The 23,210-nt window shown below is 38.0% G+C and overlaps 1 protein-coding gene across 8 annotated transcripts in view; it reads left to right on the top strand.

Annotated features, from left to right (window-relative positions):
* The window catches only part of LOC101746799 (uncharacterized), a 130,974-nt gene that overhangs the window by 92,996 nt on the left and 14,768 nt on the right, over positions 1–23,210 (top strand). For all 8 annotated transcript variants that reach the window (XM_062675035.1, XM_012689153.4, XM_004924695.5 and 5 more), the window contains exons 3-6: positions 9,505–9,643; positions 10,535–10,599; positions 19,139–19,277; positions 21,792–21,904. In XM_062675035.1, the coding sequence (XP_062531019.1) occupies positions 9,505–9,643; positions 10,535–10,599; positions 19,139–19,277; positions 21,792–21,904 (456 nt within the window). The remainder of the gene's footprint in view (positions 1–9,504; positions 9,644–10,534; positions 10,600–19,138; positions 19,278–21,791; positions 21,905–23,210) is intronic.

Consider the following 23,210-nt stretch of genomic DNA (forward strand, 5'->3'; position numbering starts at 1 on the left):
AACACAAATAACAGAGAATTTTATCCAGAATTGAAAATCAAACATTCATAAAGCATAGGTAGGTACTGTACTGAATATTACTTTTAATGACCAATATATACGTTTTAAAAACTACCTTTATTAAAAGGAATATAATGTAAGTCAACATACCTATTGAATAGTTAGTGAAGTTTTATAGCTTAATAATTGTACCGATATTTTTATGGCGGTGATGTGAAGAAAATAGCTTTTGTAATATGAAGTCACACTGAATAAAAAAATAGATTAATTTAACACTAAACATACCATGACGGGTCAAATGACCCATTTTGAACTTTTGCATTGAAAATGTACGTATCATCATATTGCTTTTGCACATTTGACTTCATGACTTTTTCTTACTTATTAATCTACAGTTAATATACATTTATTTTTTTGTTTTGTTTATTTTAAAAAATACTTGTCGCATACCGTTTCTACCCGCTATAGTAGAAATAGGTAACAGTAAGCGTTGGTATGATTAGTGTTAAATAAATCGTATGGTGTAAATATAATGTTGAGAGCGTCTTCAAATTAGCCAAGTTTCTGGGTGTCGGGGCAATTTCGGCACTCTGTTGCGAATCCGTCAAATTTCGGAAGCGACCCTATTTATATATAGGACTTTGAAAATAAGGGATCTCTGTGGGCTGGACAAGGTGCTGCTTGTTGCGTGTTATATTGATGCGAACTGATTATCTGCGTTCTACAAGGTTGTACGGTCTATTTAGTGATTACGTAACAACTTTTACTCCTTAACTGGATTTTGTGAAGTCACAGTATATATTATCTACATAAATGAGTTTGCAAAATGCGTAAAAAAAGCGTGAGTATTGAAATAAAAATGTCTTTATGTTAATGAGTTACTGAACTTTTTCTGTTCAATCGTAACTTAATTTTTATAATACAAACGTAAAGAAATATACTGACATGAATTATTCTCCGACCGAAATCATCGATAAATCTTCATGAAGTCTAGCACTGATTAAATCCTCTATGTCAATAAACTCACAAATAAGGTCAAAATTTTCATTTCTTGCACAAATAAACCTTGAAACCAATGACAATCCTTCCAACCTTATTAACTTAAGGTACAATAAAGCTGTTGGGGAGATGATAATCGTGGCCATACCGGGATTCAAAGTCAGGTTGCCAACCGTTATTAAAATGCAGACATACCCAAACACGAAAAAAATAATAGTCCAGAACACACAAAATCAATTAATTAACAATAAAATAACGTTGACATCCAACTTTCCAACAATCCAAAACAATGGAATATGTTCCTGCCTCATTATAACAATCCGAAAATCCTCGACACTCAAATCTCATATGAAATGTTAATATTTAAAATGCGTTTGTTATTGTCGTAATTGGAACACGCGACGTACATACGTATTTCATTAAAATATTAAATTTCGTCGTCAACATTCCAATTAAAAGTTTTTAAAATGTTTGTCGACGAGGAAATGATTAAATTATTGTTTTAATTACCGCCCTCGTAGATTAGTAGATTCATAACGAGCTCATTGCCGTACAGTGATATGCATCTCAGGGAAGCCACAATCATTAACACCATCGTCAGACATCGTAGGGGCAAACAGATGGAGCTTAGAGAAATATTGAGTACACCAATCACGTTTGCTGTCTTAGAACAATTGAGACTGTCAGCGCAAAAGTGGCCTAAGCTTACCATAGTTAGTATGGAGGCAACTAGGTTTGAATTTTCATGAATTTGAATTTCAGTAGGCAAAAACCAATACGCGCAAAAATAATGTTTACAAAGTGTTATCTATGGGTGAAACTATGGATAGGTCGATTTTGCATCAAAATTTATTATATTTTAAATAAATTTGAGTATACGACATATAAGCTTGAATATAAAAAAAAATGTGGGTTAGGCCACTTTTGCGCTGATGGCCTCAATTTAGAAATCATCTCTTGACGTTAGCAAACGAAAACGAATGACAGTTGTTAGGACGGAGGCATCGCTCTTCAAGAATGCTGGTTGGTAAGTGTGCAATGGCGTCGATGCGCCTCCATCGGCTAGGCTCTGACGCAGCACGAAGTTAGCCGAGCTCCGACGCTACCGCAGTCCTGCTGCCATCTCTCGGGAATCGTGCTGCGTTTCGTTTAGCTACCAAGCTAATGACCATCTATTGTCAGATAGCGGAAACACAATACTAGAAATGTGAGGAATATTCTTGATAATTCTAGGGTTGTGGTATCGACTATAAAAACGTTGCAGAGACGGCACGCAGTCAGTTAGTAATCAGAGCTACTCGAAGCGAAACAGCGAACGGATCACCTGAAGCGAAGCGGAAGAAGCGAATTGAGAGTTTTAAAATGTTTGTTGAGTGTTTTAAGTGTTCTAAGTGTTGAATACAGTTTTTAGTTGTACTTTGGTGAAATTTTATTTATCCTGAACCCCAGCACGTAACAATATTAATAATAATCTAGTAAAACCACGTCGGGGTCGGGTCGGATCGGGAAGACGAACGACATCTGAGCATATCTTTGATCAGTGCACATTGCGGCTGTATAGTTCTAGTCGATTCTTCTCAGTGAAACTGCTTTTTGAATAGGTAAAGGAAAATTTAAAGGAGCCTCCAGAAGCCTCCACGCATAAAAACATTTTGATTTGATTAAAATAATACCGAATATGTACATGGCGAAACAAAACACTACATATTTATATCCAAACTTCAATCGAATTTCAAACGCCCATTGTTCGAATTGCTCATTTTTATTCTATGCAAAAAACATCCTGTCTATATATATTGGAAAAGGAATATGAATTAACTGATTGAAGGACACGATGACATTGAATTGTCTTGTTAGCAATTAAAGAGATACAAATATGAAAATGTCGGATAGCGCGCAGGATCCGTTGCTGCCAATAAGTTGTAAGCTGTTTCTAATCATGCACGTCCTAACATAGTTTTTATTGCTTAATTTAAAAAATTGTGAAACAACTCAACGCATTCCTCAATAACTAACAGAACATGCTGCGCCGACATAATCTATACTAATATTATAAAGATTTGTTTGTTTGTTTGTATTGAATAGGCTCCGAAACTACTGAACCGATTTGAAAAATTCTTTCACTGTTTGGAAGCTACACTATCCCCGGGTGACATAGGCTATATATTTTTTTATAAAAATAATAAAAAATAGATAAAAAAGTATCATTTAAATGAAAATAAAAGTTCATTAAAATAATAATATTCAAACTATCTTTATAATTTTCTTTTTTTAGTAACCTGACGCAAATTCAAGAGTTGATGTGTATTATAATTTTTTATTTTGAAATATTTGTTAAGACCCGAGCGAAGCCGGAGCGGTCCGCTAATAAGTTATAAAGACAAGAAGAAGAAAACATTTTTGTTCAAAGTCTTGATTTCATATAACTCTATCTCATTTCACCAATTCAATCAAAAGCCAACTGAGTGAATTACGCTCATCAACAATGCGTTTCAAGCTATGATTTTCTGCAAAATTACCTTGAGCTGCATCTAAATCAATTTTCCCATCTCAATGTACCCGAGATGTATTTCTTCTGGCAAGACTTAGCCCCGGTAATCAACAAATTAAAGAGCGGACGGTTAACGTGATATGGACATGTGATGCGTAGAGAGAAGATGCATGTGACTAGAAGATGTATGGAAATGGTAGTGTGCAAGGTTGAGGGGGAAGAGGACGATCAGAAGAAGACATGGATGGAGTAAGTAAATGACGATATGAGAGAGAAAGAGAGAGAGCAGTGAGTGTTGAGATGACGGCTGATAGAAGAGAATGGAAGAGAAAAATTAGCTGTGCCGACCCCACCCAGTGAGATAAGGTGGAGAAAAAGAAGAAGAGACTTAGTAGAGTATTTCGCGGATGACAGCATCGCGGCTGTGACCGTGGCTTTGTCAATTACATAATTTGCGTATCACATTCATTTCAACAATAAAAATGCCGAATACTGGTGGTAGGACCTCTTGGGAGTCCACACGGGTAGGTACGTGAAGCAGTAATGCGTATTAGTTCGAAGGGTGGGGTAGCCGTTGTAACTATACTGAGACCTTAGAACTTATATCTCAAGGTGGGTGGCGCATGTACGTTGTGGATGTCTATGGGCTCCAGTAACCACTTAACACCAGGTGGGCTGTGAGCTCGTCCACCCATCTAAGCAATAAAAAAAAAGAATACACATTAACAAACTTTATTTGCGTTTCTTGATTTTTTTTTGTATAAATCACCGGAACAATGTCGCGGTGGTTTAATTAGAGAATTATGTTCATAAATCAGCGCCCAAACGCCCTTTAACCGAAATTAAGTAATTAACCATTCGGAATTTAATACAGTCTGTACAAGTCAAGAGCCCTCTGCAACTCAGCCCTTTAGATGGTGAAGAAGAATTGCGTTTCACAAACTCTGTTTTGGTTAAAGCCATACTGGAATGACTCGGTGGTGCAGTAGTTAGTAGCCCTGACTTTTGGGCCGAGGGTCGTGGGTTCGATTCCCACATCGGGCAAACATTGTGTGATTTTTTTTTTATTGCTTTCGATAGGCAGACGAGCTTACGGCTCATCTGATGGGAAATGATAACCGTCGCCCATAGACATCCAAACTACATCAGTGACTCAGATGCGCTGCCTATCCTGGCCTGGATGGGCAGCCTTATGTATGTTACACCGGCTATCCTGTCCTTCAGACCGGAACACAGTATTACTGTTTTGCGGCAGAAATAGACAGGACGGTGGTACCAACCCGGGCGGGCTTTTACACAGAACCCTACCACCAGTGAACATATTTGTTTGCTTTTTGGTCTAGGTGTTTATTATCTATAGATGTATATATTTAAACATATAAAACTCTGGTACCCGTAACACAGGGAATTCTAAATTGGGGCCGGATGACCGTGCGTGATTTTTTCCCAGTTACAGTAGTAGTATTTTAAGTATAATTTTCGGGATAATTAGGTATTTAAGTTCTAAATCATGAAAAAACATGTATCCGCGTTCTCAATGTGCTTAGTGCGAGCTTTTTAATGTTCTCGATAGCGTAAAAGTTAGCGTAAAAATGTTTGCCTCCGTTTGCCGCTAGGGGCGCTGTTCCAATTGTATACAAATTTGAGTTAACTTTTACGCTATCGAGAATGTTAAACAAATCTCACTAAGCACACTGAGCATTAAGCCCACGATCGTGAACTAAAAGGTGTGACTGCTGCTATACATTGAAAATGAGACTTAGACCTCAAGATGGGAATTTAAATTGTTATGTCCATGTGCTTTAACAACCACTTAGTATCAGGCAAAGCCGTGAGCTTGTCCAACCAAACAGAGCAAGAATAAATGAACGATTGATAAGGTGGGTATGGGATTGGGTGGGGGTGGGGTAACGAGGAATTTAAAATCACCACTACTAATAATTATGCTATCAATAACCATCCAAATAAATCATCCATCCAGTCATCCATCCAACCAATAACCATCAACCAAGTTAATTTCAAATGCCACAAATAACGACAAAAGATATGACAATCCCATATATTCACATGCACTGTATTCATACAATAACCATGATCCGGTGTCCGACAAAGCGCTTGTTGAGTGAACCATTGTGGTGCTATTACAGACGATAACGACGACATAATGCTTCGATTACATTACAGTGGGTGACGGCCATCGCTCGGTCGATGTCATACACAATCGATCTGCATTAGTTTGTGGTCGATAAAGTGACACAACTTTCTATTCGAATGACTACAAAATTTACTGATGGTAGGACCTCTTGTTAGTCAGCACGGGTAGGTACTACCACCCCATCTATTTCTACTGTGAAGCAGTAATGCGTTTCGGTTTAAAGGGTGGGGCAGCCGTTGTAAGTATACTGAGACCTTAGTACTTATATCTCAAGGTGGGTGGCGCATTTGCGTTGTAGATGTCTATGGGCTCCAGTAACCACTTAACACCAGGTGGGCTGTGAGCTCGTCCATCCATCTAAGCAATAAAAAAAAAAAAAAAAAAAGGTTGAAATTCAAAAAGGACACTCACTCACTGATCTCATGCTGAGATTTACTATTATGAATCCAGGAAAAACAACGAAAATACAAGTTTACAATTTGATAGTACAGTATTCTGGATTACTAATCAAACAAGGCTATCGTTTTGCTGTTTCAACTGGATTAAACTGCTTCTTGAACTAGCTTCCGATATATCTTATTACTAAGCGATTGATTGCTACGAAGATTAAACATGAAATTCTAGTCAAAAACTCGACTGTAACCTATTCTGGATGTCAATCAAGCACAAAACACACTTGATAACTTAAAACTCAATAGCTTCCACATTAAAATACTGTAAATTTTCGACTATTTAACCAGCGTCGATACTTAAGTTTCCCAAAGACCCTTATATAAATTACCTGAGTCACAACCCACATCCAAACGACATTCATTCCAGATTAATTATCGGGTCACCCGTTCTGTTTAAAGCAAACGCTACATTGTCGCTGGTATTGTACGAGAAAGTCATATCATACGAAACGATCTAGCCCTGACGAGAAACAGGTCCGAATCGAGGGAAAAAAGGGGGATCTATTTAAAAAAAATATCTGTGGTGTCGTGGGACACCTAGTAGAAACGAAGATTCTTATAATAAAAATATTAATTTTAAGTTCTATTCGAGGTATAAAGAAAATAAAACTGGAGGTTTCGGAACAACTTATTGTGGTACACCTCATTCATGGTTGTTTGCAGAAGAGTTAGTGTATTGCGCAAACGAACGCTGTGAGATCGTGGTCAATGAATGATAAAAAAATATGTCATTTTTTGTACGTTATTACAAAATTAAGTCGTACACTGTGTGCATTACTAATAAAAATCTTACGTTACGGACGTTTATTTCCGGTTAGGGTACCCCTCCGCATCGTCGCATAAGGAACTCGTTACAAAAATATTGGTTTAAATTTATTTAATTCCTGTAGCGATAAGTTTAAGGATTTATATTTTATTAATAACTATTGGTTTTAATACTGCAAATATCTTATCTAAATATAAATTAATGTTTCTATATTCGTCCTATATGCATTCCTTCCTGACTCATTCACCCGTTTGTGATTGAGCATGATACGGTTGCGGTTGTCATAACACCATCAACAGAGGAATGGTGGTGCAGTCATGATGTCGATTTCTGTTACTAAGCGTCTGGAAAGCCTAACTTTTCCTTCTTTTGTTTGTTAACGTATGTTTTAGCCTTTTAGGTCTCTTAGAAATAGATTCATGCTCAGTATCTTGGGATTCGTCTTTCCCAGAGTCTACTAGATATTCCGGCGCTTTAATAAGAATATCGAAGAGAGAAATCGACATAATTAATTCAATGCGCCGCGTAGGGCACCGGTAACCTACATGGCAGTCAACGTGTCAAAATATCGTTATTTTTCATATAAGTACCGATTATGATCAGTACGAAGTTAACCCACTGAGTTTCTCGCCGGATCTTCTCAGTGGGTCGCGTTTCCGATCGGGTGGTAGATTCTGCGAAGCACTGCCCTTGCTAGGGCCAGTGTTAGCAACACACCCGGTTTGAGCCCCGTGAGCTCACCTACACGTCAAGGAGAAGCATAGGTAGAAAAAAAAGTGCTAAGCGTGAACGAGTTCATCAGTAAAAAACTTTTTTTAAATCTATTCAACGCAACTTCAAAGCTACGTCACGCATTCTTTCATTGACCGGACAATTGACGAGCTCATGAAGCACCTGGTTTCCGAATCCCATAAACATTAAAACAATGTAATTGCCGCAATAATTGCTTTAAATACTGCTCATCGCCATTAATAGAATATACTTAACGGTCTAGTGAAAAAAACGTAAGAAATGGGTTAAACTCGATGACCCCCAAATTCTTCAATGGGTCCCAAACAAAACCCTAAGTACATATTCTGTATTGACATCGTTGGAAAACTCATTACTTGCTATTACAAGACGTTCTGAAGTACTTTAAGTGTTATTACAATGAATTTTTAAAATAATCATTTATCATTCATTTCATTCGTGTGGGATCATCAGGAATTAAATTACAAGAATTCATTACGGAATTATGAAGCGCCAAGAAAGAACCCAATTAAGTTCATACTTTTTTCCTACCGCACTATGGTACTTACTATAAAATGAAAATATTTGCTCACCGATTTATTTTCTGTTCCAATTGGAGAATGATTGCCGATCTCATTGACAATAACCATGACAGACTGTTAAGTGCATATTATTGTGTGCTTTATTAGATGCTATTCACTGGTGGTGCGTTCATTTCCAGCTTAAGCTCATACGATTGAAACTTCATCATGACCTCGTGTCGAAAAGTGAATAGGGATATTCACGTTGTGATAACTGTAGGTTCCAAAACCCACATAATACCAAGTGGGATGTGAGTATTTATGTCTAAAGTAAGGATATGTATTTTCGATAAAAAAATAACGTGTTACGCCTTTGTCGTCACAAGCGAATGCCACCATATTTATGGTTAAAGTAACTCTCTTCTGCGTCTTATATAAAAATACATAGGTATATTTTTTTCTTTCTCAAAGACACTGCTAACAAATAACTATAAAAAGAGCGTAGCACGTCTACAGCGGGTAGCTATCATATAAGGTAATATAAGATATTTGACAGATGCCTGAATCTCGCCAACGATATTTTCGAGATAAATTGGCATATATTCAAGTTTCGAACAATAAAATTAGGACCGTCGGTCTACCGAGCAATTTCGCCCGCTCGGCGAAAGATCTTCCCTTTGTCGTATTCTCACAAACGTCTAGTAGGAAAATAAATAAATCAATTCCGAATCTACATTAGAACTGCAAAAAATTCGTTCTCCCACCAATATTGTGAGAATCTATACTTAATGTTATAAAGCTGAAGAGTTTGTTTATTTGAACGCGCTAATCTCAGGAACTACTGGTCCGATTTTTTAATTTTTTTCAGTGTTAGATAGCCCATTTATTGAGGAAGGCTATAGGCTATATAACAGCATGAGACCCATACAAATGGAGCACGAATAAAGAATGTTTCAAAACATTTTCACTTTCTACGTAAATTAAGAGGGGGGTAAAATTTTGCGTTATGCCAAAGTAACTATTCCACGCGGATGGAATCGCGGGCAAAAGCTAGTCATCATAGAATGTTTTTTTTTACTTATTGCTTAGATGGTTGGTCCATCCAGTCCATCCAGTCCACCTGGTGTTAAGTGGTTACTGGAGCCCATAGACATCTGCAACGTAAATGCGTCACCCACCTTGAGATATAAGTTCTAAGGTCTCAGTATAGTTACAACGGCTGCCCCACCCTTCAAGCCGAAACGCATTACTGCTTCACAGCAGAAATAGGTGGGGTGGTGGTATCTACCCGTGCGGACTCATAAGAGGTCCTACCACCAGTGATTTAAGTCAAATTGTTACCAACTTTTGTTACAAATGTGTGGTTGACTATTTCGTTTTCTTGTTAACAGGTTGTTCGTTCCCGACGAGGTGGCACGGTCGCTGGTTTCAATCGGGCGTGATCCAGTCCATCACCATAGAAGGAGAGAGACTATCGAATAAAGGAAAGTGCCTGTCTTCAGAAGGAGACAAGTTTCTTATTGTTGACGAGTAAGTTTCTTAGATCCAATTAAAATTTCATGATACCAGCTCTGTTATTGGAGTTCAATTCAAATAGTTTATGGTAAGAGGCTTAATTGGTCCCGGAAGCTAAAGTTCGGAATTCAATTCCGCTCAAAGGACCTTTATCATAATAGTTTGTCCGACTCGTTTTATTGTGATCGGTCCGCAAAAGACGGTCAATGTGAATGCCACCACTCACCTTGGAAAAAGAGATTCGCAGTCTCAATCGTCTTGTATGAGATACGGAAGTCTTACCCTTAAAACAAATGACTATTTTGCTGAAGACAATCTCAGTCTACCCGGTACTGACTCACTCAGGAACCAGTCACTGTCGGCACCCTAAAGACGTCTGTAAGAATCCACTAACACGGTCATTACATACCATGTAGCTCTAACACTAGGAGCAGGCATAGGGACTTTGGTAACCAAACTCATAGAGCTCGTCGAAACCTTCGACGTGTAACCTAACCCATGATACCAGCCAACTGAGTTTCTCCCCGGACCTTCTCAGCGGGTCGCTATTTCAATCGGGTAGTAAATATATTCGCTGTAGCATCAGCTCAAGGGTAGGTCTTCCTCAGAGAAGTTCGGACATCTGTTAGTAAGCCCCACCCGTGAAACTGGAAAGGACTTCGGACCACTAGTAATCATTCCTTCCTTAACAAAAACTGCATTGTCAGAATGGTGGTAATCGTTCGGATACATATGCCGTACCTGGAAAAATTGTATTTAATTCATACTTAGAAAATATAATGAATTATTAGGCATGGCAATAGGCAGGGTTGTGGCAGCTACCCTTACCTACCCATGAGCGCCCTACCACAATGAAAACGTTATCAAAACGTAATTTTGATTAAAACGGACTGTTTTCTTTTTCAGAAAAGGCTGCTACCGATGCGTGGTGATGCACGAAAAACACAAAAACGTGCTACAATATAAAGAGAGTAAGTGCCTATCTTCTCAAGTTTTGTAACTCGACAAGTCGAACTATTGACTCGCACGGGAATAGATAGGGACGTGAATAATGAACCGAATCATGACTCTGGGTTTAAATCACTCATTTATTTAAAGTTTTTGTGAACAGTTCGTTGAGTATATATCATTCTTGAATTTTAATGACTCATTGATCAATCATAAAATTCTTTGTTGTAATAAATATTCGATAATGTTCGACAATGAATTGAGGAAATGATCGTCAGTTGTTTATAAGTTGCAGGCGATTGTATCACTTAAATAAACTTCAATACGAAGATTTCAAAATAACTTAAATCTGAAATAGAATAAAATATTTCACACATACAAAAATACATAAAACAAAAACCATAAAATCGATTCTGAACGTTTTCTTGCATTACAAGGTTGACACAATTGTAGTTGGAGGAGTTGAGTGTAGACGATTTAAATTTAGAGCAAACCATGAAATTTTAATCAGCAGTATAACAATGTTAAGAATACTGCAATGCGGTCGTGATATTCGTGATACTACATACGAATTGTAGAACAGTAATACTGAATGCATAAAATTGTTATGGATCAATGCCAGCTTCTACCAATCTCGTAAAAATTTGATGCAAGCTTGAATTTTTTCCCAAAAATCATTGACAATAAAAGCTAAACATTCAAATCTATATATATAAAAATGAATTGCTGTTCGTTAGTCTCGCTAAAACTCGAGAACGGCTGGACCGATTTGCCTAATTTTGATCTTGAATTACCTACTTGTGGAAGTCCAGAAAAGGTTTAAAAGGTAGATAAATATAAAAATGCTAAATAAAAATAACAAATCTGGTTTCTCTTTGATGTGTCCCCCATCGGACAGATTCCTTTTGTTTGTTTTAAATTTATTTTATACAAAAGTTTAGGTCTTTCATTTATCGATTGAGGCACTACGAAGTCTGCCGGGTCAGCTAGTAGAAAATAAATATTATGATCAAACGATTTCTTCGAAACGATTGCAAAGGAGTTTGATTCGTAAATGTAAAAATGTTAACCACAACACTACCCCGACCTAGACCTCATAAAGGCAATGTCCAAAGAGAGCGAAGCCTGCCTGTGCTCAAGTGAATTACATAAGATATTTACTGCGGCTTTACGTCGCACGGACAGACCCTGCGAGAAGTATTACTCGAAAAACTAAGACATTACACGTTGTTTACGACTCGGATCGAACTTCGCTGAGATTAAGTTATACGCAGAATAAAACATACTGTTTCGTTTCACTCTGGTTCTGTTACAACAGCTTTTATTGTTTCCTTTCTGTTGAAATAATAGAGAAAACTAAACTCAGTGTTTTTACATCATTAAAGTGTTTTTTGGAACGAAGTCCCTGATGGGACGATGCGGAGGGGTACCCTAACCGAGAAAAAACGTCCGTAACGTAAGATTTTTATTAGTAATGCACACAGTGTACGACTTAACTTTGTAATAACGTACAAAAAATAACATATTTTTTTATCATTCATTGACCACACTCTCAGAGCGTTCGTTTAGGCAATATTCTAACTTTTATGCAAACAACCGTGAAGGAAGTGTACCACAATAAGTTCGCACGTTACGGAATGACCGTCGGTTGTTGCGAAACCTCCAGTTTTATTTTCTTTAAACCTAGAATAGAACTTAAAATTAATATTTTTATAATAAGGAACTTCGTTCCTATTCGGTGTCCCACGACACCACACATCTTTTTGCCTCCACGTTTGGATCTCTAAAGCCAAGTCTCAAGACTTCTGTTACCACTTAGTATCAGATCGGCAGTTATCTTCTGCATTTAGTAGGAACAATTTAAAATATTCTCTTTACTCGACCTATAATCTTGCATATTCATTTCACATTCATAATTCAACATTGTGAACGTAATTTAAAACAACACAAATTTATGAAGTCCCGTTATTTCTGATATCTTGAAGCCGGTAGCCCTAAAGGAGACTAGCTATGAGGAATACGGTTCGTGACCTGTACTTGTTTCGATCTAATGCTCTCATTTATCTTCAGTCCTAACGGGGCTTCGGAACGTGGATTATTTGGCCAAAGTTAAATAGGTTCAGCGAAAATACAGGGTATAGGTAAGTAAGGCACCATTTCCTATAGCGAAACAGGTATACAAAACGTTTTTCGGTCGTGATTTTGTTAATGACATTGTGACAGGAGCTTATCATTGAGTGCTACCAGCTATCTTCAGAATAATTTCTTTCCACGCTCCATACGGTATTATAGGTTACCAGAGACTACCACGGATTACGATTTTGAACTGGTCGTATATTTTGTAAGTTTTGTGGTAAAAACGTTGACCGCCGCGGTTACGATGTGATGTCATAGGCAACAGTTAAACAGTGGGCTGTAAGCTTGTCCACCATATTTCTAAAACCTCCTGTTGCTCAACAACCCACGTCTGAACCTCGCATGTGTTAGAACTTTTTTTTTTTTTTCGCCCACTAGTTGTCGTGCTGAGTGGACGTGTGTAGTTTGCTGCTCGTAGTTTATATTAATGTAATTAAATTGTTTAGTTTTATTAAAGTTTAGAGTTTGTGTCTGTTGTGTGGGGCCTTGGTCTTCAAACTCGGGCCCTCTCGTTTCTGCTTGGGTCTACGGCCATTTAGCTTCGCGGCCATTTTGAAAAGTATCGGATCTCTCGCTTTCGGATTGATGCTTTTGTTGGCTGACTGTGAATCTGGAACAAACTGTGAGTGTGTTGGACTTATTCTTCGTCCTAATTCTTACACAAAAAGTGCGCGGCGTGTAGTGTTCGAACTCTGGAGCCTGCGCGTGGCGATTGTGTGATCCGCTCGACGGACTGCGGTGCATTGACGTAAAGTAACTAAAATTATGCATCTTACTGCTTATTTATTTGTGCTACTTGCTTGAACATTTTGTATCAATTGCTTATTGAGCTATATTTGGGAAACATTTAACAATGCATTGTGAGGGTTGCACTACAAAATTATGCAAGGAAAAATTTAAGTGCAATAAATGTGCTTCAGAATACTGCTTTGATTGCCTGAATATTGCTCCCGCTTCAAGGAAACAATTAAGCGCTAAGCAAATTGCGTCTTTAAGCTGTCCTTCTTGTCAAAACGTTACGAAACGTAAAACTAACTGCAATACTCCGATCCACAAGCGTCCTGATTTGAATGACACTGTGAATGCTTCTTCCTCTTTTACTTCCTACGACTCGACTGCAGTGGATGCTTCCTCGGACATGGAATCGATCAGCGGGCAAGTGACCTTGGAGAGCATAGGGCAGCTTCTCGATATGAAACTAGCGCCTGGCTCTTCGTTCATGACTCATTTGCGATCCTCGCTTAGGAAGGATATCACAGAAATGGTGTCTCAGGAGGTTAATCGTGCTGTTGAGGGCTTGAGAGTGGATTTCTCGCAAACGACGGATTTCATGTCTGCTGAGCAGAAAAGTATCCGATCCAAAATTTGTGATAAGGAAAAAGAAATTGAGTTACTCAGACTACAACTTAATAAAACCGGGGAATCTTTACACAGGCTTCAGAATCGAGTTTCTATGGTGGAGAAAATTTCTCGAGACCTCAATATTGAGATTCACGAAGTTCCGGAGAATAATCATGAGAACCTTAATCACTTATTTAAAAAACTTTGTGAGTGTTTGAGTGTCAACATATCTGATGCAGATATCAAATCTTGTCGTCGAGTTGCTAAAATGAATCCTGACTCGAGAAGGCCAAGAAATATACTAATCTCACTGTCATCCCAGCGTCTTCGTGATGAGGTTCTATCTGCGGTTACTAGGTATAACAAGTCTAATTCAAAAGATAAGCTTGGAACCGCTCACGTCGGCTTAACATGCGCGGTTTCAAGGATTTATGTATCTGAGCATCTTTCTCCTGAGGCTAAGGAACTTCATAGCATGGCTAGAAAACTGAGCAAAGAGAAAAATTATAAATTTGTTTGGGTTCGTTTTGGTCAAATTTATATTCGAAAGGACGAGAAATGTCCCGCAGTTCATATTAAAAATATTGAAATTATTAATAAACTGAGAAACGAGTAATTGCAAATAATTGTGCTATTGTATTTAATTATTATTATTTTTTCTTTCTTTAAAAACTTCTGTTATATTGATTATTAAGTATTTAGTTAAGTAGTTATATCTTTATTAATAATTAATTAGTGTATAACTTTAATATTAACATAATTTTAATTATGCTTTCAATATATTACCAGAATGTAAATAGGATGCGCAGTAAGCTTGTAGACTTTCGTTTGAATCTACTTACCAATAATTACGATGTAGTATGCCTGACGGAAACGAATCTTAATAAGTCAGTGTTTGACGGAGAAGTGTTCGACTCGCGTTATGCTGTCTTTAGGAGAGATCGTGTGGATTCCTCCTCTCATAAAATTGAGGGAGGTGGTGTTTTAATAGCAGTCCAGAAAAAATTTGAGGTTATTCGTCAGGCATCTTGGGATAGTAATATGGAGGATGTCTGGGTAACTCTGTTTATGAAAGGATCTTCGTCGCATCTTAACATATGCGTGTGTTATTTGCCTCCAGATTTAAATTATGATAAGCTGAATGAATTTTATTCTAATTGTCAGAAAATAATCTTGAACGATCATCCTGATGACGACTATTTGTTATTGGGAGATTTTAACCAACCAGATTACATCTCAGCCATGCGTGTTGCTTCTCCCTCAAAACTTAATATTTGTGCTGGAGATCAGCCTTGTACCAGTGGAAAACTCTGCTTACTGGAAGAGTTTATGAATTCTTGTAACTTAATACAATTTAATTACATACAAAATAATATCGACCGCATTTTAGACTTAGTGCTCTCAAATCTTATTAATGTTAAAGTTGGTGATGTAGAATCAATGAGTAGGTTGGATAAGTATCATCCAGCGATCATAATAAGCTTATCAGCCCAGCCAGTCTCAAGAAGTTTGGCAAAATGCAATAATAAACAATTAAATTTTAACAAATGTGATTACAATAAAATAAAAAATGACCTACGTTTCGTGGATTGGAGCATGCTTTTATCATCGTCATCGGATATTAATAAAAAAACACAAATATTTTATGATATGTTATTCGAAATAATTGCTCGCCATACACCTTTGACCTCGTATAAATATAATACTTACCCTGTTTGGTTTAGTAAACCTCTAATTAATTGTATAATAGAAAAAAATAAGTATCATAAAATGTACAAAAAATTTGGAAATCCACGTGATTATGATGTGTTTTCAATGTTACGTCATCGTTGCAAAATGTTGACCAAAGAGTGCTATAAAAGATACATTGCAAGTACAGAAGAATCTTTACAGAAGGACACTAATGCATTTTGGAGATTTATTAACAACAGGAAAGGTCACGTTTCTATACCAAACGTGGTTACTTATGCTGGCGACTCCGCTTCTAACGGTCAGTCAATAAGTGAACTGTTTTCACGGTATTTCGGCTCTGTTTTTGTTAATGATCACAATCAAGATGATTTTCTCAATCATAGCTGCACGGAAATCGATAACCATATTTCTTCCATACTAACGCAAGTTTCAATAAGTGAGAGTGACATACAACGGAAAATTAAACAGTTAGATGGAAAGAAGGGTCCGGGCCCCGATAAACTTCCTCCTTCTTTTATTAAGACATGTGGAAAGGAACTTTCTGTTCCGCTTAACATTATTTTTAATAGTTCTCTTAGATCTGGTACTTTTCCAAGTTATTGGAAAACTGCGCACATTATTCCTATACACAAAAGTGGTGATAAATCTTGCTGTGAAAATTATAGACCCATTAGTATATTGTCGTGTTTTGCTAAACTGTTTGAGTCGTTAGTATATGTTTATCTTTACAACCATATGAAACCATTGATCTCTAGCCGGCAGCATGGTTTTGTTAAGAACCGATCTACGATTTCCAATCTCCTTGAGTATAAGCATTACCTGTGTCAAGCTTTTGCCACTAGAGGACAGGTTGATTCGATCTATACGGATTTCTCTAAGGCTTTTGATAAAGTTTGTCATCGATTACTTTGTCGCAAGTTATTTTCATACGGTGTTCATGGAAATTTGTATCGATGGATTTGTTCGTATCTGGAAAATCGAAGTCAGCTGGTGGCATTGAAGGGTTTTGTTTCTGCTCCGGTGCAGGTTGGTTCTGGTGTTCCCCAGGGATCCCACTTAGGACCCCTCCTTTTTATTATTTTTATTAATGATTTGATTGAGAAATTATCTTGCAGTTGTCTTTTGTATGCCGACGATCTAAAGGTCTATAATGTTATCTCCCAGACATCCGATTGTCTCGCCTTACAAAAAGATTTGGACATTGTATCGGAATGGTGCAAGGTCAATCACATGCATTTGAACATAAATAAATGTTCCATAATTACGTTCACTAATAAAAAACATAAAATTATTCATACATACACAATTGAGGGCGAGACACTAAAAAGACTATTCATAGTTAAAGATTTGGGTATCTACTTCGATGAAAAACTTTCATTTAGGGAACACTATGAACAGATTACTTCTAGGGCAAATAAGTTATTGGGGTTTGTATTGAGATCATCAAAAGATTTTAAGAATCCTCGGAGTGTTTTGTATCTGTACTTCAGTTTAGTGAGAAGTGTATTGGAATACGGCAGTCCAATATGGTCCCCTAATTACAGAGTGCACATTAACACTATTGAGCGTGTGCAAATGAAGTGTTTAAGATTATTAAGTTATCGTATACAACCAGGCCGCTCTGAACTTAAATACGAGCAAAGACTATTAAACTATAACATGCAGTCACTAGAAAATCGACGTACATGCACTGATCTGATATACTTATATAAGATAATTCACTCTCTGTTGGATTCGCCTGAACTGTTATCTCAGATTTCATTAAACATTAAATTTAGTGCTCGGAGGGTCAACCAAAACAATTTGTTTGCATTGCTAATTTACAAAAACAATATATCTTATTATAATCCCATTACCCGAATGTGTCGTACCTATAATGAACTGGCAAGGTCGTCACCTGAGTTAGATATTTTTACTTGTAGGTTAGTTATGTTTAGAAAAATGTTCAAGGGCATCCTCCACTTTATTAATAGGTAGGTTAATGTAATTGTTTAATGTACTATATTGTGAATTTTTTTTTTTTTTTTCTTCCTTACATTATTCGTTAGATTAGTTTTTGTTATTGTGTTGTTTTGTCATAATTGTAAGGAACATTGTTATACAAATTCAGCACTATATGTCTTGTTTTGTCGTGCGCACATGTCTTATGTTGCAAGCCAGATTTTGTTTCTTTTTATTTGTGTTTTTTGTGTATCTTTAGCTTGTGATGTGTGTTGTGAGCCTAATAAAATAAATAAAATAAAATAAAATAGAACTCATGAAAAGGCAAAGGGGAGAAAGTAAAACGTTTAGTGCGGAGCACATCTCTCCCATCACCATCACCCTCGGGACGCCAGACCGGCAGTCGTTGGCTTGTCCATCACATCATCATCATCATCATCAGCCTGTGTCTCTCCACTGCTGGATGTAGGCCTCTCCCATAGTCCGCCACAATGAACGATCCTCCGCCTTCCGCATCCAATCTCTCCCAGCATATCGCCGCAAGTCATCGGTCCAACGGGCAGGGGGACGCCCATCACATACACGTCTTTAATCCGATTGTTATGTTCACCTCCGTCGAGGCACATAGAGGAACATCAGGCTAGTGTGACGGTCGCTGACTTCGCTCGAGGAGGCTGATTCCCCGTCCACCCTTCCATTCCTGTGACGAGTTAGCGACAATACATTATTCATATCGACAGGCGTTGACTAATTTCATTCCAGTGCCCAAGTTCGTACGCTACTTGTTTATTTAAATAGTATATAATTAAAAATCACGACTCAAAATATTAAAAAAATATAATTAGAACGATACAAAATACAATTTTCAACAATTATTGATTTTAAACACTAATAACGAAATATCGGAAACTAAGTCGACACGCGAATGTACCACGTCCGTCTATCCCTGGTGCTGAGATCAGAAAGAGGCAGTGAACGAGGCAGTGTCGCCAACTGTTTGAAAACTTTCCCTCTAAAGCAATTTCAAAAACCACTAAATTCAAAACAAAACTCCCCTAAAAAACCACTAAATTCAAAACAAAACTCCCCAACGACGGAAACAATAGTTATTTAGTATTTTTAAGTATTTTTCTTTAATTTCATCACATTATGAAATTGTTATTTTTGTTGATGTACGTAGAATTTTTAAAAAAAATACAAATAAAATTTTGTCCCTAAAAATATCCCCAAAAAATTTCACCCCCTAAAAAAATCCCTGTATAGATTTTTTCCCCCTAACTTTGGGGGGAAAACCCCGGAGTTGGCATCACTGGAACGAGGCATTATGTTAGTAGTCCCCTCAACTCCCTTCTTCAACTCCGATCAGTCTGAAGTCGCTCCTGTATTACGTCAGCAAGCCACGCCCACTTCCTAGGTCTTCGTTCCTTAATATATTTTATTTATTTTTTGCAGCGTTCTGCTATAGAAGAGATGCATTACCACACCTTTGCTCGCTGATCACCGGCGACGCTCTACTTTATTCCATGTTCAGAGAAAACGCTGATCCAGTCGACTGTCCTCTGAAGGCGCCTTTCTCGTTTAGCTATAATCGGTAAGTTGCGCGAAAAATCTATTCGATGCTCAGAATACGATCTTGCACTTATTTACGGTAATTGAAGATAAACTTAATATTTTGAAATACTAGGCTTTTCTTTTTTTTATTGCTTCTGTAGGCAGACGAACATGCGGCCCACCTGATGGTGAGTGGTTACCGTCGCCCATGGAGTTCAGCAATGCCAGGGGCAGAGCCAAGCCGCTGCCTACCGTTTAATACTCTCCACAAACCTCGTTCGAAGAAGGACATGTCATAGCACTCTTGAAACACCGTGGAGGTATCCTCATTCCAAAGCCGGATGGTACGTGACAAAAAAGATCTCTGGAAACCCATTGTGGATGACCTCAGTGGCTTCAAGTAGTATGAATGAACTCTACTCCGATGGCGGGCGGTGCAATGGTAAAAACGAGATGATGGTATCATCTCAATTACTCAGAGCATTATGTAGGTGCAGCCATTGCGTATATTATAATACAACTAACAAAATTGATCTGTTCTATTTTATCAATAGAAGTACAAGATTCTATTGACTACTACATAAAGAATTGAATTTAGATAAAGTGCTGCTATATATTAAGAACAAAAAGTGAACATTTTGGCACCGTCTCGTCGTATTCTCGCGAAGCAATTGTGCATTGTTCAACTTGACGTCTTATTAGATCGATCTTTACGCAGTACTGACTAGAACTCTACCGAGGGCTCGTTTGCTAATCAATATCAAAGAATTAGCATATCGGTCTACCAGACTTTTTTAATGCTCTATACAATACAAGATTCTAATCCATGCATCAGCCCGCTGAGTTTCTCGCCGGATCTTCTCAGCGGGTCGCGATTCCGATCCGGTAGTGGATTCATTCGCGAAGCAGTTGCTCTTGAGTTGTTAGGCCTCCTTCGGAGGCGCTCGGGCAGCTGTTAGCAAATCCCACCCCTCCTGGCTGAGCTTTTGCTCGCCCACCTGTCCTGGTGAAACTGGAAAGGTCTCCGGGCTACCAGTAATCCTTCAATCTTAAACAATACAAGAGCATTTGCAAATCCATTACCAGTTTTCATTACATGCATTACGAGGTACAACTGTCCATCGCAGGCGTCTGTTGACGCGTGTCAAATGTCTTAATTAGCGATCCGTGGAGAGCATCTGTCATTAATTTTCCGTCAGCCTCGCCGTGTAATTAAGTAGCGGAATGACGTTGATATTTAAAATTTATTGAGGATTCATTGTCGCGGGTAGTTTCGGAGGATAATGAATGTGCAAATGAAGCACATATTACAAAGAGCCGTACCCCTGTTGTTAATCATAAATTATACATGAAAATTAAAGAGTAGTCATTTCGCACTACGAATGGTTTTCGCGTGATTACTGATCACACACACATCCCATAGTTTTGTGCAAATTTTTATTTAATTAACTGACATCAATCACGCTCGTGATAAAACGGTATCTATCACACGTGCCATTCGTTCTGTGGTCCCGCGGGGAATCGTAAAAGACGACTTTGAGATTCATCGTAGAATCTACAGTAATTTTATCTGAGTATTTTACCAACCTGGTACGATCGACAACTTCCATTTACTGGTGACCGATTTGGGAAGTAATCATCGCTGCCACCGCTGACTATTCCCCGAATCCTGATCACACAGGAGCCAGTCACCGTCGACGCCCTAGACACGTCTTTACGGATACATCAGATCCAATAACCCTTGCATTAGACGCCTTCAGCTCTAACAATAGGAGCAGGCTTAGGAATCCTGATAACCGTACTCGTCGAACTCGGCAAAGAGTTCGACATGCAACCTAACCCAAACATGAACCCGCTGGATTTCTCGCCGGAACTTCTCAGCAGATCGCGATTCCGATCCGTTAGTAGATTCATTCGCGAAGCAGCGATTCATGAGTTGTTAGGTCTCCTTTGGAGACGCTCGGGTAGCTGTTAGCAAATACCACCCCTCCTGGCTGAGCTTTTGCTCACCAACCTGTCCTGGTGAAACTGGAAAGGCCTAAGATCCACCAGTAATAATACTTCATTCACAAAAAAAGATGACCGAGCGTATTGTAAGCCCTCACAGGTAGGTATCACCACGGGCTGTCTATATCTGCCACTCGGATACCCGTTATGCAGTTCAATTGAGGCTTTGACCTCGTGTCTCAAGTTGGGTGGTGGCGTTGTGATGTCAGATGAGCTGTTAGCAGGTTTTTTTATTGCTTAGTTGGGAGGATGAGCTCACAGCCCACCTGGTGTTAAGTGGTTACTGGAGCCCATAGACATCTACAACGTAAATGCCGCCACCCACCTTGAGATATAAATTCTAAGGTCTCAGTATAGTTACAACGGCTGCCACACCCTTCAAACCGAAACGCATTACTGCTTCACGGCAGAAATAGGCAGTGTGGTGGTACCTACCCGTGCGGACTCACCTTACCCCGCATTAAAGGTTATGGATCTGCAAATAGCGAAAACGAATTTTAACTAAACCATTCCGAACGATACAAGAGATGTTTGCCTAACTTTTCAGGGGACACGGCGATTGCAAATATCCCGTGTCGACAATAGAAAGCTGCACAGAAGACTCGAGGCTGCTCCTCAATTACCAGGCCTGTCCTGACATACACGCTTCCGAAAGTGCTGGTTAGTTTACGGCTCAATTGTAACTGTAATCTAGATCCCATGTGTAACCTTAGAACTCTTATCTCAGGGTGGGTGGCGGCGTTTACTTTGTGGATGTCTATGGACTCCGGTAACCATTTAAAACCAGGTGGGCTGTAAGCTCGTCGAACCATCTATGCAATAATAATAAAAAAGTCCTTTACCGGAACCAGTTATAAAGTATCTCCGTGTTTTTCGTATTAATCTGATGCAACTAATTATATAAACAAAAAAAAAGTGAAAAAAAAAAAGTAAGCCGTATATTTTTTTGTAACACAGAAGCAGTGGGAGCTAGAAAGGGTTACAAATATTGTTACCTAATGTTAAGTTAGAATAATAAAACCGTTCGAGCACAAGTTACTCGGGTGTTACAATAGCGGAAAATAATTGGGAAATATTTATGTAAATTTACCTATTTATGGAATATAAAAGGTTACGAACACTCCACACTTAAAAAAAAGAAAATATTTGAGAAAAAACAAAAAAAAAAGCCCGCTGAGTTTGTTTCGCCGGTTCTTCTCAGGACTGTGGCTTTTTTTGGAACCGGTGGTAGAGTTAACATTGTTATTTGTATTTTGACATTCAACAAGTGTGTCATACTGACATCTAAGTTCAAATAAATGATTTTGAATTTGAATTTTGAATTTGAATCTGTTTTCATTACGCGAACACGTATGTAAATTAAGAACAAAAAGGTATTCCTATCAAGTCAAATAATACGAATGACGTCACCAGTAATGTTTATGTGATCAGAAAAGGCGTGACTGGTTAGAAAATTGCTTACAAACGAACCGGGCAATGTTCCAAGGATAGACGGCGCCGGGCGGCTTAGTCTTACGGCAGGAAAAAATAAATTATTAGTGTATTTAATTCTTGAAACAACTTTTAATTTCGTGTTTTATTGGTTATTGTTGTTTTTTTTATAGCTTTCGAATAGTTGATGTTCAATCAGAAAGTTATTTTACCTGCACAGATCATCAAAGTGGACTCCGTTCTGATTATTATGAACACCGTGCCGCTGGATATCTTAAGAGATCAGAGCGATTGGTGGCTAGCTATCCTAACATTAAATAATTCGTATACTCACCCGTATCGTCTGAAATAAGATAAAAATAATAAAGTATCGCTAATAAACAATTCAATGCTTTTTTACGACTGATTTAAACCTAGCGCTTCTTATTTGCTAGAGCTTAAAGCAACGTTTTTTAGAAGAAAAAAAAAACGAAAATGTAAATATATCACAAAATGTTAACATATTGATAAAATTCTCCATTTTTTAAGCCGGTTA

The sequence above is a fragment of the Bombyx mori genome, chromosome 22 (assembly GCF_030269925.1).
Source record: "Bombyx mori chromosome 22, ASM3026992v2".
Lineage (NCBI taxonomy): Eukaryota > Metazoa > Arthropoda > Insecta > Lepidoptera > Bombycidae > Bombyx > Bombyx mori.